Genomic DNA, 17621 nt, shown 5'->3' with positions numbered 1-17621 from the left:
CTCTTTATTTTTACCTAATTCACAGGGACATTAAGAGGTGTTGGTGCATTGGGTGCCTTGTCCATCCTGGTAAGAATAAGTAAACCTACATGGCAACTTAATTCACCTCTGTACATTTCTCATTTATTGATTGTTGTTTTTACTTTTTCCAGTAAGAAGACATGGCCACACACCGGGCAGCCTGAAGATCATGTTCAAATTACTCTCACTCAATGTTAAGTACATTACCGGTACATGAAGACAGTTTTTGTTTGTTTGTTTGTTTGTTTGTTTTTGAACCACAGTTTCTGTTATAGTGGACAAATAAAGGTTTGTGTTTTCACTATGTCCATTTACATCTTTTGACCTTTAAAAAAACACCACATTTTTATGCCTGAAATATCCAGGAGCTGGAGCTAATCCCAGCTACCACAGGCCAAAGGTAGATCACCCTGAACAGGTGACCAGTCTGTCACAGAGATGACACACACAATATAGCCTCTAGTTCCTGATTAACTATACCTGCATGTGCGGAGGACACTGGTGAAACCCACAGCAACACTGGGGAAACTATCAATCAGGAAATATGAAGTCATTTGTAGTCTTGCTCATAGTCATTTTTGAATGTAAGCCCATTGTATGTGTACAGTATAATATATGCTTGTCTATTCAGTAAATATATGGATATGAACAACCATATTCTCTCTAGAGGCTAGATGTACAAGGTATATTATATTAGCACATAGACACAGATTGCTCCAAATGGGCCCAGTGAGTTGAGTCTAGAGAAAGTGAAGTACCACTGCTGCATTAATGCATAAGAACATTTGGTAAATACCATAGTAGAATTATCATAGTAGAATTTACCCTTGTATAGTCAAACAATGCTTTTAATAATTCAAAACAGAGAAGTTTTTCAAATAATAGTGCTTACACATCCCTTCTGATCAAATTCAGTTGGGTGACAAAAAGTTATAATGTATAGTTAAGATGAGAGAAATTTGTGGGAGGAAATAAAAAGTTTTGTAAAAATATTATTTGCAGTCTTATAACATTGTATTTTATTATAGTTTTCATATATGTTCATTTTATATATATATATATATATAGTGGTGGTCAAAATTGATGGCACCCCTGATAAATATGATAAAAAATAAATCTGCATTGTTTATCCTTTTGATCTTTCCTTCAAAAAATTTGCAAAAATCTAACCTTTCATTGAAGTAAAAGAATTGAAATTGGGGGGTAAATCACATTATGAAATAAATGTTTTTCTCCAAATCACGCTGGCCATAATTGTTGGCACCCCTAGAATTTTTTATGAGAAAAATATCTCTGAAGTATATTCCCATTAATATTTACCTTTTTTAGCACACCAGGGGGACTAGGAACATGAAATTGTCCAGCTATGACTTCTTGTTTCACAGGAGTTTAAATATGAGGAAACACAAAGGCCAAATTCCCTGAATCATCCATCACAATGAGTAAAACCAAAGAATATAGTTCTGATGTGCAGCAAAAGATTGTTGAGCTTCACAACATAGAAAGTGGCTGTAAGAAAATACCTAAAGAATTGAAAATCCCCATTTTGACCATCAGGGCAATAATTAAGAAGTTATAATCAACTAAAGATGTTACGAATCTGCCTGGAAGAGGACGTGTGTCTATATTGTCTTAATGGACGGTGAGGAGGAGAGTTTGAGTGGCCAAAGACTCTTCAAGGATCACAGATGGAGAATTGCAGAGATTAGTTGAGTCTTGGGGGTCAGAAAGCCAAAAAAAAAAAAATCAAACAACCCCTACATCCCCACATGTTGTTTGGGTGGGTTTCAAGAAAAATCCTCCTCGCTCCTCCAAAAATAAACTCCAGCATATTCAGTTGTCAGACACGACTGGATCTTCAAAAGGGACCGGATTCTATGGTCAAGATGAAACAAAAAAAAGGGCTTTTTGGCAGCAAACCCTAAATTTAATACATTTTTGGCCTATTTATTTGCTGGAGGTCCTGGACATCTTGTTCAGATACATGGTATTATGGATTCTAGCAAATACAAACAGATAAAAAATCTAAACCTGACGGCCTCTGCTAGAAATCTTATAATGGGCCGTGGTTGGATCTTCCATCAGGACAACGGTCCAAAACAAACATCAAAATCAACACAAAAATGGGTTACTGAGCACAAAATGAAGCTTCTGCCATGACCGTCCCAGTTCCCTGACCTGATGAGTGGAGTGAACTGAAGAGAAGAAGCACCAACATGAACTTGTGAATCTGAAGGATCTGGAGAGATTCTGTATGGAGGAATGATCTCTGATCTCTTGTCAGGTGTTCTCCAAACTCATCAGGCATTATAGAAGAAAACTCAGAGCAGTTATCTTGGCAAAAGGAGGTTGCAAAAAGTATTTAATAACAGGGTGCCAACAATTATGGCCAGCGTGTTTTGGAGAAAAACATTTATTTTATAATGTGATTTACCCCCCACTTTAAATTCTTTTACTTCAATGAAAGGTTAGATTTTTGTGAATTTTCTGAATGAAAGATCAAAAGGATAAACAATGCAGATTAATTTTTTACAGCCATTTTTTATCATATTTATCAGGGGTGCCATCAATTTTGACCACCACTGTATATATATGTTCATTATAGTTCAACTGGTGAGATAATAATGGAAAGGTTGAAGGGTCCATTTCCAGGAATACACTATAGATACACTAAATATTGCAGAAGCACTTTGGTCAAGAAATACTGCAATGCTTTAATAATTATTACTATTATTATTTAATAAAAATAACTATTTTTTGTAAGCAAAGAAAAAAAAAGTTTCACTGTAATCAACAAATCTTTTGCTGCATCAGGTTAAACCCACAATGCAATCTGTCGTTTTAGTTTGATATTTAATGGGGGCAAATTTAGCAAGTTTATAGTTAACTGGGTAGCAATTGTGAACAATTTTAATAGAAAATTCAACAATAATTTAGATTTCTTCACCACTACTACTAACCGGTTGGATGACGCACTAGTGATACTGAAAGCTGATTGGCCTTGATGGTTATATATGCGGAAAAGGGCCAATTTAATTAATTTATATGATGTCCGATTTATTCTCCCTAGTGCCTTTTTGCGCGCATTTTCCACGGGTTTTAATAATAAAACTGGTCTGAAAGAATGAATATCATATTAAAGAAAACGTCAACATTAAATGTGTAACTATTTAATAAATCAGAGTCGATGTGCGCGTGCATGCGTGAAATCGAATTTTAGTTGCTATGAAGGTTATGAATTCTGACTGCATATATATGTACACTCGAACCGATAACGCGTGTTATGAATTCTGCCTATATTTACACTTGAATCTGGGCGTGCATGCAGTGATTCGAATTTTAGTTGCTATAGCGACGCGTTTTTTGAATTCTGAAATCTGCATGTATGCACACTTCACGCTCGACCGCTGTCTGTTGGTTGAGAGACGAGGCGAACTAACAGACTTTTGCTGAGACTTTTTCGAAATTTGAGACTTTGAAGCTCTTTATACTTTTATTCTACAAAGACATCGGAGAATATATCCTTTACATTTTTAAAGCGTCATATAATTTCTGAGAATATCTTGTTACTTTTATTTGTTTGTTTGATTTTTTCAGGGGAGTATTTCTGAGGAGATTTCTATTGTATTGTATTGTATTGTGTTGTGTTGTGTTGTGTTGTGTTGTATTGATTTTATTGTAGTTTGGAGGAGGGTGTCGGCTCACAATCTTATGATGGGCGAAAGAGGAGGTGAGTGCTTTAATTTTTCTTTTATGGTTTATGGTAATGGTGTTGTACAATGACTGAGGCCCCGTCCACACTACTGCGTTTTCGTTAGACCTTTTGCTACGTTTGCACCTCCCGTCCACTCCACACTAAAACGGCAAAAACGGAGACCCAAAACGGAGAAGTTTAGAAACGCTGCCGACCCGTTTTTAGTTTTGAATCTCCGGAGGGCGTTTTAGTGTGGACGGGTCAAAACGGAGGACTTTAGAAACGATGACGTAGTAGAGGCTCACGCTCGGATCTATGATTGGGTGTCATCAGTCATGGCGTAGGCTATATCTTTTCTAGCAGCTGTTGTGCAAGTAAATTCTGCATTTTACAATGCTAACTGCCTACATGCGCCGGAGGCAAGCTATTATTCGAGCGATCTGTGACAATTCCCGGTAAAACAGTGACAATGTGACAATTCCCGTGTGCAACTGACAATTCCCGATAAAATAGTTTACGTTTGACAATTCCCGGTATCGACCGTGTACATGGAGCGTCGGTTTTGGGTTAACCCGGGAAGAACCAGCGCATGGTGGGATAATTTTATCAATGAAGTTGTGTTTACACCGGCTCGCGCATGCCCAGTGTTGGTGAATGGTCACGTGATCCGCGTTTTCAGTCGTTTTAATGTGGACGGAGATCAATTCTAATACGCAGCTAAAACGCTGGTGTGGACGGAGATCGTATTCGGTTTAATTCTCCGTTTCTAAACGAAAACGCAGTAGTGTGGACGGGGCCTGACTACATTAATTTGAAGAACCCAGATCACATTTATTTGATTCCTTGCATGCGAAATAAAGTTTTGAATTTGAGTAACATTTAAGTAAAAATTTGTAATTGACCATAGACATTGATGATTATTGATTATTATAATATTACTAACGATGTGATATGTGAAATATTCCATCCTAAGATCACTGCAGGAGAGCTGCTTATTTCTCTGAGACGGCTGGTCAGGAGGTTTGGAGACCCGGTGATGACCGTGATCAGGATCCGCTGCCCAGAGATGGACAAAGTAAGTTACACAATTTCCTTACTTGAATGAAAGTAAGTTACAGATACTACTGGTCAAATATTAGGCTACTCAGTTACAAGTAAAAGTTGAAAAGACTGATTTTTTCTTAAGTAAAAGTACAGAAGTACTTGTTTTTAAAAGTACTTAAGTATCAAAAGTAAATTAATGTCAATGCATTGTTTTATTATTGTTGTTTGTGATACTTACAGTACCTTATGCCTCTGAATCTATGCCTGCCTACCCTCATATCAATATGAAATGTATTTCTAAAACACAGTTCCTGTAGTGGGATTGAATGTGAGATTGAATAAGTGCTCTCAATAACGTCCACAATAGTTTCGGCTTTTAGTATATGACTATGTCAGCCACTGTTATAAGCTAGTGTGCTCCAAAACAATGACAAAATGTGCATTAAGAAGACCAAACCCAACGTTGAAAATGAAAATCAGATTGATGTCAGAATCCAACTACTTTCTACTCAAGGACCTTGACAGAAATGTGGTGGAGTAAAAAGTATGATGCTTGTCTTTCAAATGTACGTTAGTGAAGTTAAAGTAAAATGTTTCCAGAAAAAATAATACTCAAGTAAAGTACAGATGCTCAAAAAGTGTACTTAAGTACAGTACTCAAATACAGGGACAGACTGGGGCTAAAAAACAGCCCTGGACTTTCTCCCAAATAGGCCCATCATCCGGCCATTCGCCCCTTGCCGTGCGCTACAGACACTAGCCAGGATGTCCTGATACTATGCCACATACTGTAGCCTATCAGACAAGCAAGTAACATCTCAAAACCAATCATGATAATTGGGCTTGTGTTTATTAATGAAGCCTCAGCCTTCAAATAAAAACAAAAAATATGTGTACAATGCCATTACATCTGCACTGAAAATAAAATACAAATAATGAAATGTCACTGACCACAGAAACCCCAAATTACACAAACTTGTAATTATAAAACATATAGTTACTATTTACCAGTGGTCTCCAACCTTTTTGTGGGCTACCTCAGGGGATACAATAATCTAGAAGGGCTACTAGTTTGTTATACTCAAAAATATTTATTATACATATAACATGGTGCTTTTTAACTTTACCTTTAACTTTGTTTTTTACTTTTCACCATAATATGTGAAATAATAAAATATCTTGAGATCTGGTTCTGGTTCAGACAGTTTTAAACAATTCCTGAAAAATGATGATAATATATATTGATTTTCTTTTTCTCTATAAACCTATATATGTGTTATCAAAAACAAATATTTAGTATTAATATAAATGCAAAATAAATAAACTGCCATAACTTCTAAACAAAAACATTACTGCATTACATTTAATAACATTACGTTTAATAACAACTTAATAACTTTAATAACATGACTATATGTAAAAGCATTTTTAATATGAATATATACAGGCACATTTCTGCCAAAAAAAGTTTGTTTTACTACAGTTTTACTACAGTAAAGTTGTGGAGTGAAATGTTTTCTAACTGGTTTGTTCTTGGAACAATGTTTCGCCTGTTCATCTGTCTTTTAACTAACTTAAATCACATAGTCATCTGTGGGTTTATAATAGAGATAGAGAATTCTGCGCTGAATTGAAATGCTTCTCAGTGGATCGCGCAGCTCTGTGTAATAATGTTGGCGTTATCGAGATCAGCCCCGCTTGCTTTGGCCGCGCACAGATCAAACAAGTTTCGTTCCGCTTTTTGAGCGTTTCCCATTTGATGTTTATCAGACGCAACTGCTATATAGCCTACTATAACTTATAACTATTCAAATAATAATGTAAGCAAATTTAAAAGTGCAATAGCTAGGTAAGCCTTATAAAACTATTAAGTCAGTGGCTAGTAGGCCGAATCTTTTTTTTACACGTAGCATATAAGTGATCGTATTAGTGTCCCTGCTGTTGGCTGTTCATATTGCTTTATTAGACTTTTTTGTTGTGCCGACGGCCCTCGGTTGGACGGCCGTTCTGGACTTTTCCAGAACGCACAGATTGTCAGTCCGTCCCTGCTCAAATAAATGTACTTTGTTACTGTCCACCTCTGCCGCTGCCAGACCCGACCCAGACCCAGAGCCAGGATCGTCCTGGATATTTAACATCTCTGTCTGTCTTCTGAGTTTTCTGTTTCTGTGTCCACAGGTCAGGCTCACGGGACGAGGGCGAAGCAGAACCCAGATGATGGACGTCCGTCCACTTCGTCTAAACACTCTCGCAGAGGTCAGAATAGGCTTTTAATAAAGAAGTAATGGCTTAGTTTCTATTTCTATTTTCAATGGCTGATTTGTCAACTAAAGTAACGGTAACACTTTATTTTGATGGTTCCTTTTGAACATTCTGTCGACTATAAGTACCTTTTCAACTACAGATGGGTCTAATAGTTGTTTTCATTTGTTTCTTCTTCATTTCAGAAATATCTCCAGAACGTAGGAAGATACCTGGTTGTTTCCTCAGGATCTGTAAGGCTTTGAAGGCTGTTTTCTGCTGCTGTTCCAGTAGTGCTGTGAATGTTGTGGAGCCTTTTATTCCTGAACCATCATCACCTGCTCCAGATCACTCCGGCGTCAAGCCAATTAATGGTAAATCATTATTTCTCCAACATTATTTTATACAGTTTTACCTTGTTTTCCACTCAAAATAAGGCTTGTTTTTACAGAATATTAAAATTATTTCTACTGTCTACTAATACTCTAGTAGAGTCTACTAATACTCTACTAATGAGAGTTAGTGGACATGTAGGTGCAATGTTACTTATAGAATGTCTTAAAGGGACCAAAATAAAGTGAAACCAAAGTAACAATTTGATGTGACATTGATAATTAATATTATAAAAAAATAAAATAAATAAAAAACAGTTTTTGATGTCTGAAATGTTCCATCCTCAGGCCGCTCCAGATCCTGGAGAACTGCTTCCAGAGATTCTTCTCCGGGCATCGCGTCATCCTCACCTTGGTCTAGCCCTGAGGCCCATGTCGAGAGGATATGTAGAGAGCCGTTGAGTCTGAGCAGCCGAGGCTCGTACTGCGCTGAGTGGAGCTGGAGTGGCGATGGATCGGAGAGCCCAAACCCACAGGGGTCCGACAGCCTCGAAAGGATTCTGTGTCCTCCACTGCCGGGTCAAGTTCCTGTCGAGCCAACAGAGACATCAACTGGCCGAACTGCTCAGGGTGCCGTGGAGGCTTCTCCAGTGAACAAGAGCTCAACAGGTGAGACTGAAATAAGGCTGGGCAGTGTAAAGTCTACAGAGAGAGATTTTGCTATTTCATGCATAACTGAGTCAAGTTTTTAACATGTCCGATTTCCACCAGCACTGATATTTTTTAAATAAAACAATGGATCTAGCAAGCTAATAATTGTCTCATATTTTTCTGTTTGTTTTTCAGAGTCCTTTGAGTCTCTCTATGACGTGGAAAAGATGATTGGATCCGGAGGATTTGGCAAAGTGTTCCTGGGAACACGCAAATTTGATGGCAAAAAGGTAAATCTTACTGAATTGTACAAACATTTTGCTCTTGCATGCGTAAAAAAACACATTTAAAACAATTTACAGATGGTTTAATACTTACTACAAGGTCAGGTGCTTGAATACTGTTACTGTCATTGAAACTGGGTTTTTTTGTGTGCAGGTTGCCATCAAGCGGATGCGCAAGATTAACAACGATCGCTATCTTAATATTGTAAGTTGGCCAAAACCTGAATGTGTATGGAGTTGTTTAAGTGCAGATTACTGTAGTTAATACACCCGTAGGAAGCATTAGGTATAAATGTGATCAACAAATAACTTTGAGCTGAAAAGGCTCTTTTGAACGCATCTAAAAAGATCCAAGAATAGTACATTTCAAAATGATGTTTTCTTCAGATTTTTACCCAGCAAACCTTCTGTCTGCATCTTCTCTCTAGCCTGGGCATCCCAAACCTCTCGTTACAGAAGTGGCGCTGCTGCTGCTGATGAGGCGAGAATCCATAAGCCCCTTCGTCATACAACTGTACGAGTGGTTTGAAGATCCTAGAGGATTCACTCTGGTTATGGAGTATCCCGAACCCTGCGAGAGCTTGCTGGACTCAATCATTCGTCAACCTTGGAGTGACTTGTTCTCACAGGTCGTCATGATACAGGCTGTGCGGGCAGTGCAACACTGCATCCATCGTGGTGTTTTCCATAATGACATTCATGCGCAGAATTTCCTGTTGAAGAAAGACACGACAGACCTCAAGCTGATAGACTTTGGCTGCGGTCAGCTGTTTAGTAGTGAAGGCTACGAGAGCAACATATACAGGGGTGAGCATTTTGGGAGTGTGGAAACCTGAAGGTAGTGACTTACTAATTATTTGATGATGCTTTAAAAAAAAAAAAGCTCAACAATGTGCAAATGTCTTTCTTACAGGAGTTCCGGATTACTGCCCACCTGAAGTCTTTACAGAACCTCGATTCCACGCCGTCCCAGCAAATGTCTGGGCTCTAGGAGTGTTGCTGTACGAGTTGTCGAACGCATGTCTCCCTTTTCTTAATAGAACGGAAATCACACAAGCCAAAGTTATATTTCAGAACCGCAACTTATCCAAATGTGAGTGAATAATTATGGTAGCATTGATAAACACACACATAAAGCAAACGATTTGTACAGAAAGTTAAAGGTTGAAGTGTGTCAGAATTTTTATATATAACGTATAGCGAAAATGCCAGGTCACATGGTCATGACTAACCAGCTCTCTCCTTATTAAAATGTGTACAGACTGCATGGATCTGATTAGACAGTGTCTAGCCCGGGATCCAACTAAACGCCCCAGCTTAGAGCAGATGTTACAACATCAATGGTTTCATCGTGATCTTCACTAGATTGGAGAAGTTGAGGAGATTCACTCGATCAGTTTCAGGTGTGAGGACGTTTAACAGGCAGAGGAGGATTATAATCTTTTGTCTTCAATTCTGGATTATTTGTATTGAGATTTTCAAATTTGTGTTCATTAGTATTCATCGTTATCTTGTGCATGTTCTTGTCAAGAGGATACAGTGTTGCTTCCGGTTCCTCCGCCAAAGATTAAGCTCTCACATAGGGGTGAGTAAAATGGCTGGGCTGGTCCAGTGGTATAATTCAGTCATCAAACTTCAGGGAATGGTTGGCAATATGAGTTTTTCTGTCATTTAAGTTGCTGATGCTTCTGGTTTTGGAATTTCTTTTAACAACCACAGGACAAAATGCAATGCTGCTCCAGTTACCTGCACCCCCAGAACTGGCTAACACCGCCATTAGACAACCAGAGAGTCCTGCATCTTCAGACAGTAATTTCATGTTTTTATTTATTCTACTTTACTTGCTCACAATGCAAATGGAATATAAAGTATTTTTAAGTCTGGGCTCAAAACAAAGTCTTTCAACCTTCCTGTTCCTTTTTCAGTTTCTGGATGTTCTCGTCCAACGCTTCACCGTTCACCCACAAGCTCTGAATCATCAGAAGCATTCAGTCCAGAGTCAGCCAGTAAGTCAGTAAACATTTTTTTACAACCCTCTACATACACCTTGGCAATAGAATCGCCATTGGCTAGTACATTTTTTCATGTCCATGATCAGTTGCATTCTCCATAGTTGTCAATTCTCCAACCTCAATTATTGACATTATTGCAGGAGCAGCGGTCTTGAAAAATGATTTCAATGAGCTTCAACGCTGTTATTTTTTTTCAGGATCTAGGCATTCTCGCACACCTCAGCGTGGAGTTCGAAGGCCATCACAGTCCGGGAGCAGAAAAGGTCGGGCATCCTCATCCAGTGAGTCCATGATCAGTTGCATTCTTCATAGTTTTTAAAGACAGCTGCTCCTGCAATAATGTCAATAAGTGAGGTAGGAGAATTAACAACTATTTCAATGAGCTTCAACGCTGTTTTTTTTGTTATTTTTCTTCAGGATCTAGGCGTTCTCTCACACCTCAGCGTGGAGTTCGAAGGCCATCACAGTCCGAGAGAGGCGGCTTGAGCGGCTTGAGGCTTGACGTGTTTTTTTTTTTTTTCTTCTCTCGTTTCGACTGCGTGTTTTTCGGTCTCATTATGGATTTTGATTTACTCAAAATTTGAACAATGTACTAAGAATAATTTGCTCTCTATTGCTACTCATTTTAAAATACCTATCTCAAAACAAGAAAAGAAACAAAATATCAAATCTCAAGTGCACACTGAATTAGCTGAAAAAGAACTGCTCCCTCCCGTGAACTCTGTCTTTTCCCGTGCGGTTGCGCATCCAGATCCTGAGCTGCGTAAATTAGAGCTACATGTAGAAATGCGGCGTTTAGAGCTCAGGGAAAAAGAGCTTAAGCATGATTTTGAGCTGCGTAAATTGGAAATAGAGGAGACAGGAAGACGTGAGTCGGTCCGTCTCAGAGGAGCTAGACCGGTGGGCGGTGAAGTTGGCATGGCGGAGATGGATTATGATGTTAATAAATGCATTCGTTTAATTCCGCCCTTTTCTGAGAGAGATGTTGATAAATACTTTGTGTTATTTGAGAGAGTAGCGACGACCTTAAAGTGGCCAAAAGAAATTTGGCCTCTCCTGCTGCAGTGTGTGTTTACGGGTAAAGCCCAGGAGGCGTATGCTTCTCTTTCACCTGAAGTAAGTTTAAATTATGATCAGGTGAAAGTTGCAGTTTTAAGGTCTTATGAGCTGGTTCCTGAGGCTTATAGGCAGAAATTCCGTAGCTATAAGAAAATTGAGGGCCAGAGTTATGTTGAGTTTGGTCGTGAGAAAATTGCACTTTTTGATCGTTGGTGTTCTGCACAAGACGTGAAAAATTTTGATCAGCTTCGCGATTTGGTTCTTATGGAGGAATTAAAAAATTGTCTACCGGACAAAATTGCAACATAGTTGAATGAACAAAAAGTGACTAAGGTGTCTGCTGCTGCTATATTAGCAGATGAATATGTTCTGACGCACAGAGAAAGTTTTGAGAAATCTTTTTTCTCTCCATCACAGCGTGGTCCTGTCACGCAAGTGTACTCTAGCGAGCAGGACAATTTTAAAGATACTGCAGCTAAGGTGAGACGCCTGTGTGCGCTTATTGTGAAAAGCGTGGGCATTTGATCAACAATTGTTTTTTGCTGAATAAAAGGAAACCCAAACCTGTCATGTTGATCGAAACCCCTTCAGGGTCACGCCCTTTTCAGGCCGAATGTGCAGATTTGGACATTTATTCTCCTTTTATTATGAAGGGTGTCGTTTCATTGACTAATAGCGGCGTAAAAGTTCCAGTAACTATTTTACGTGATACAGCGGCTTCTAGGTCTATTATTCTTCAAAGTGTGTTGCCTCTTTCAAATGAAACTTCATTAAACTGTAGTGAGTTAGTGCAGGGCTTTGGAATGAAGTTTGTTCATTTGCCCATGCACTCGGTTAAGCTCGAGTCGGATTTGGTGTCCGGTCTAGTCGCGGTGGCTGCGTGCGACACCTTTCCCATTAAGGGAGTAGATTTCCTTTTAGGAAATGATTTGGCTGGCGGAAAAATTCTGGTAAACCCTGAGGTCACTGCTGTTCCTCTGGTTGCTGAAGGCCCGGATGAGTTACAGAAGAAATACCCTACCGTGTTTCCGGTGTGTGCTGTGACACGTGCTATGGCTAAAACTAAGGAGTGTGATGTCTTAAATGTAGAGGATGGCATTATGTTAGATCTAGATAGAGAGTCTGAGTTGTCATTTGACAGTAGCTCTACCACTATCGCACGTTCTACACTTATTGATGTCGATTCCACAGCGTCAGATGAAGGAAGTGTGCACAGTTCACTAGAGCTGCAGAAGCCATTGGGGGGAGTTGGGGGTGAGCATATGTCTCGAAAGCATCTGATTTCTGAACAAAAATGTGATCAGTCACTAAATTCTTTGTTTGAATTGGTTGTTTCTGAGGAAAAGCTGGCAGATATGGCTGCGGGTTATTTTATTAGAAATGATGTCCTGTTGCGAAAATGGACACCATCGTCCGCTTCTGCACAGGATGATTGGAGCATTGTCACACAGATTGTTGTACCAAGTCGGTTTCGTGGTGAAATACTTAGCTTGGCACATGATAATCCCTTAGCTGGTCATCTAGGGGTTAATAAAACGTATGACCGTATCTTGAGACAGTTTTTTTGGCCAGGGTTAAAACGGGATGTGAAGCTACACTGTAAAACATGTCATACTTGTCAAATCTCTGGGAAGTCAAATCCGCCCATACCGCCATATCCTTTATATCCTATCCCAGCTGTAGATGCGCCATTTGATCATGTTGTCGTCGATTGTGTGGGTCCATTGCCCCGTACTAAATCCGGTAACCAATTTTTACTGATCATTATGTGTGCCTCAACGCGTTTTCCTGAAGCTATACCTATGCGTAAAATCACTGCGCCCGCTGTTGTAAAGGCACTAATTAAGTTCTTTTCATTGTTTGGACTCCCTAGGGTAATTCAAACTGACCAGGGGACAAACTTTATGTCTCGTGTTTTTGCACAGGTGGCCGATCAGCTGAACATCACCCAACCGCTTCTCAAGTGCTTTCCATCCGGAGAGTCAAGGTGCACTGGAGAGGTTTCATCAAACCCTTAAATCAATGCTCCGTGCTTACTGTCTTGAATTTGAAAAGGAGTGGGATGATGGGGTACATCTCTTGATGTTTGCCGTTCGAGAAGTTGTGCAAGAGTCTACGGGTTTTAGTCCAGCAGATTTAGTGTTTGCTCATAACGTGCGTGGCCCTTTAAAGTTACTGCAGGAGAATTGGTTGAGTGAGTTCAAACAAGAAAATTTGCTTGATTATGTCAGCTCTTTTCGTTACAAGTTACACAGGGCTTGTGAGTTGGCTAGCAAAAATCTGATTGCTACTCAGTCCAAAATGAAAGGTCGGTTTGACAAAAAAGCCAAGATTAGACAATTTAAGGCTGGGGATAAAATGTTGGTATTTTTACCTATCCTTGGTTCTAGTCTTCAAGCACGCTATAGTGGCCCTTATGTCATAGAGAAGAAGGTTAGTGACAGGGACTATATTGTAGCTACTCCTGACCGTGCCCGTCGAAGCAGACTGTGCCATGTCAATATGATCAAACCTTATTATGATCGCGAGCAGTTGGACAAGTCGGTTCTGGCTTTGTTCAATGCTGAACAGCCTCAAACTGTGTGTTCTCCTGTCTGTAGTGCTTTTCAGGTACCTGATTTCTCTGAGGTAACATCTGGAGCTGAAACTGTCCCTGAGGCCTGGGAGTTGCTGTCCGGTTCTGAAGTTGATTGTGGTATTGAGAGCCCTTTTCTGGCTACAGTTCAGGGCCGGTTAAACAACTCTGAAATGCTTGCTAACCTTGATTCCTGTTTTTTGCATCTACCCTGTTCACAGCGTACAGATGTTGTAAATCTAATTAATCGTTATGTTTTACTCTTTTCAGATGTGCCGTCCCAAACACACATATTACAGCATGACATCGATGTGGGTGACAACATGCCGATTAAACAGCACCCGTTAGGGTTGTGCCGATGGACGATATCATCGTCCATCGTGATGGCTGACCGACATCACGATGGTGAGCCACCATCGTGATGCCACGCCCCCCACCCTGTCAGACCAGCCCAGTCTCACGGCAGTTGGTGTTCGTGTGTACACCAGTGGTTGGGAACCTGGCTCTAGGCAAAAATCATGTGGCTTGCAAGGTCTCTCGCCCTTTACCAACGAACGATCAAAAAATTAAGACGTGCGTGTTCAGTGCTGTTCGCGAGTGTCACGAGTCACCACAGCAATCAACTAACCGCTTACGTTTCTGTGGTAACCTAACAGCTCCTGCACTGGGATTCAAGCAGCCGCTGCTTGTTTAAGGTGATGGCGAAAATCATTTTAGAACAGCACCGAAAATGTAAAAGTAGGCTATATAAACTTTAATATATCCTTTTATTGAAACGGGTGCTTTACTGTTCAAAGAGACATTTCGAAACATTTCACCCGCTGGCCGCTGGTACTTTCACTTTAGCCGCAGAGACCCTTATGTCCTATAAATGTGTCGTATTGTTGATAATCCGCGCAGATTTCAGTTGACGATTCTGTTTAAAGTTATTAATAATAAAACATGAATGAATGAGAAAGAAAAGAGCAGGATGTGCTTTATATTGAAAAGAAATATCAAAAGCGCGATAAGTCGCGAAAGAGAACTGAATTGTATTGACAGGATGCTGTGCGCGCGCTCCGAGCGCAACACGGACAGTCTTTGTCTTCGGTTGCAAACGGCCAAATAAACATAAATATTTCAAAATGCCAAGCCGAGTATTCCCGTGGCGTAAACACAGTAGAAGTGTACTCTCTCTCTCTTCGTGATGGTCAGCCCCCCCCCGACGATATCATCGTCCATCGCGATGTTTTACTGTAAACATCGTCAACTGCCAATTTAGGGGACATCGCCCAACCCTAGCACCCGTATCGTGTCAATCCTGAGAAACGTCGTCGTTTACAAAATCAGGTTGACTATATGCTGTTGCATGGCATTGCAGAACGTAGTGCCAGCTCATGGAGTTCACCCTGCATTCTCGCTATTAAGTCTGATGGATCTGACCGTTTTTGTACAGACTTTAGGAAGGTTAACAATATCACGAAGCCTGATTGTCATCCTCTTCCTCGTATGGAGGATTGTGTTGACCGCGTGGGGTCTGCAACTTTCGTGACAAAATTAGACCTCCTTAAAGGCTATTGGCAGGTGCCATTAACTCCGCGTGCCAGGGAAGTTAGTGCGTTTGTTACTCCTGATGCATTTTTACAGTATTCTGTAATGCCTTTTGGGGTACGCAATGCGCCCGCTACCTTTCAACGATTGGTTAACTGCGTTTTGGGGGGGGTGCCGGGTTGCGAGGCATACTTGGATGATATAGTAATTCACTCTGCGACATGGGATGAGCACATCAATCAGCTACAACAAGTGTTTCACAGGTTGGCTGAGGCAAACTTAACGGTTAATTTGGCTAAATGTGAATTTGCGAAAGCAACCGTAACCTATCTAGGGAAAACTGTGGGTGGTGGCAAGGTAAAACCGGTAAATGCCAAAATTGAGGCCATTACATTATTTCCAGTTCCTTCTACTCGTCGTGAACTACAACGGTTTTTAGGAATGGCGGGGTATTACCGCAGTTTTTGTAAAAACTTTCTGCTGTAGCTGCCCCACTTACTGACGAATTTTTTGAAGGCGTATTTTCATGCCTTTGTATTAGAGGTGTACTACTGTCCCATAATATTTTGCATGGACTCAACATGTATGGATGAGTCAACATGACCAGTTCCCATTTAAGCTCAATCTGGCAACAATCAGTATATTACCGACACCATGGGTTTATTCATAATGTATTGAGTGGCTTTTCATGTGTTATGTACAGGTGTCCCAGCTCTCAAAGGTGGGAGGGAGGAACGATAAAGACTGCGTCCATAAAGTGATGGACAGGTATTAAACAACTGTCACATGCTCAGAATATAGAATGTAATTATGCAGTTGCATTTTTACTCATTGCCTGCTCTGTTTGCCCTCCTCTTAGCACATAGAAAATCAAAAATGCGGAAAGAGATGATTCATTAGGAATAATGCAAGCATAAAGGAATATTTGTAGAATGTAGGCGTGGACCTCACCCTATGATTTTGTGCATGTATTCTCAGGCTTTTCACCAACAGCCTAATGGCTTCTTTCAGCATGAAGGGCCGGGGTAGCAGTGAGAAAAAAGCCTTCCAGGATACCATTTCTTACTCTGTGGTAAAAGGTAACTGCATTTTTCATGTTTATATATATATATATATATATATAATTTAATATATCTGATTAAATGTAAATACAATGTGTAGTGGGAGCCTTAATGATGTAAGACGTGGTTTATTCATGCACCATCTAATATATTTTCTTTTGCAGCTGCAGTAATGAAGTGGAGTTAAACTGCCACAGAAGTTGAAATCAGGGCTGCTATGGCTGAGACACTTAAACATGCTCCCGAGAGAGCTGGAGGTGGAGGTCGCAAAGTGTGAACATTTGTACTGTACATTTTCTGAGTTGTGTTTTGTGTTGACTCTTGGAATGTGAAATCCGTGTTTTATTGCACTATATTTTATGTAAAATGTGCTGTTTTAAGTATAATAAAGCTATTCTCTCTTTAAAGCTTTGTTTCATCCATATGTTAATCTAAAATGTTATTTGGCATGTTAATGTGTTGGGACTTGAGAATTGACAATTGTCAATAGGCATCGAGTAAACGTTGAAGATTTATGTCTATTTTACGACAAATTTGACGTCTTTTAAATGTTCATTTTCAACCTTCAGTGGACCGTAATTAGACATTGAAGATTTACGTCTATTCAACGTCTAATAGACGACTTTTTGTTAGCTGGGAATGTTCTTGTTATAGTCAAATCACCTTCATTTATATAGCGCTTGATACTATACAGATTGTTTTAAAGCTGTAGTAAACAGGAAAATAACAGAATCAGTAAACCAAACAGAATTCAATTCTGTTCTAGCTCTAAAAAAAACATTCATGAGTTGACTTGTTCATATACTCTTTGTTTTGGATAGGAAATAACATACTTGCTGAGAGCTCCGAGCTCGAGATTTGACCCGAAGCCAGAAGTCCAACACCAACCTGACAGAAACTCAGAGCCTGTCCACGTCTGAGCAAGAACGTGTTTATTTTGTTTAACGTGTTTATATTTTATTTAACATTTGTATCTCTTGAATTGAAATGTTGCATGTATATTTGTAATAAACGTTAAAGAAAATCGTAAATGGGCTTTTTCGTTTGGACTTGTTTTGGGATCCTTTATTAATGTGGATGTATTTTTTATTATTAATATGGATTTATTATTATGCAA

General features: G+C 39.7%; 1 protein-coding gene across 1 annotated transcript; it reads left to right on the top strand.

Annotated features, from left to right (window-relative positions):
- Nucleotides 1-3735: 3735 nt before the first annotated feature.
- LOC311298885 (serine/threonine-protein kinase pim-2-like) lies at nt 3736-16911 on the top strand (the record flags this gene model as incomplete). Its single annotated transcript, XM_084422213.1, has 19 exons — nt 3736-3751; nt 4689-4790; nt 6938-7015; nt 7207-7374; nt 7681-8001; nt 8179-8273; nt 8422-8472; nt 8696-9074; nt 9181-9360; nt 9529-9670; nt 9765-9852; nt 9987-10076; nt 10193-10273; nt 10477-10560; nt 10697-14033; nt 14184-14318; nt 16147-16211; nt 16422-16522; nt 16669-16911. The coding sequence occupies 10 exons, from the start codon at nt 3736-3738 to the stop codon at nt 9630-9632; spliced, it is 1494 nt and encodes a 497-aa protein (XP_084278339.1). The 3' UTR covers nt 9633-9670; nt 9765-9852; nt 9987-10076; nt 10193-10273; nt 10477-10560; nt 10697-14033; nt 14184-14318; nt 16147-16211; nt 16422-16522; nt 16669-16911.
- Nucleotides 16912-17621: the final 710 nt, after the last annotated feature.

Source organism: Rutilus rutilus, assembly GCF_951802725.1.
Source record: "Rutilus rutilus genome assembly, chromosome: 10".
Classification (NCBI taxonomy): domain Eukaryota; kingdom Metazoa; phylum Chordata; class Actinopteri; order Cypriniformes; family Leuciscidae; genus Rutilus; species Rutilus rutilus.
This window is presented reverse-complemented; position numbering and strand designations above follow the sequence as displayed.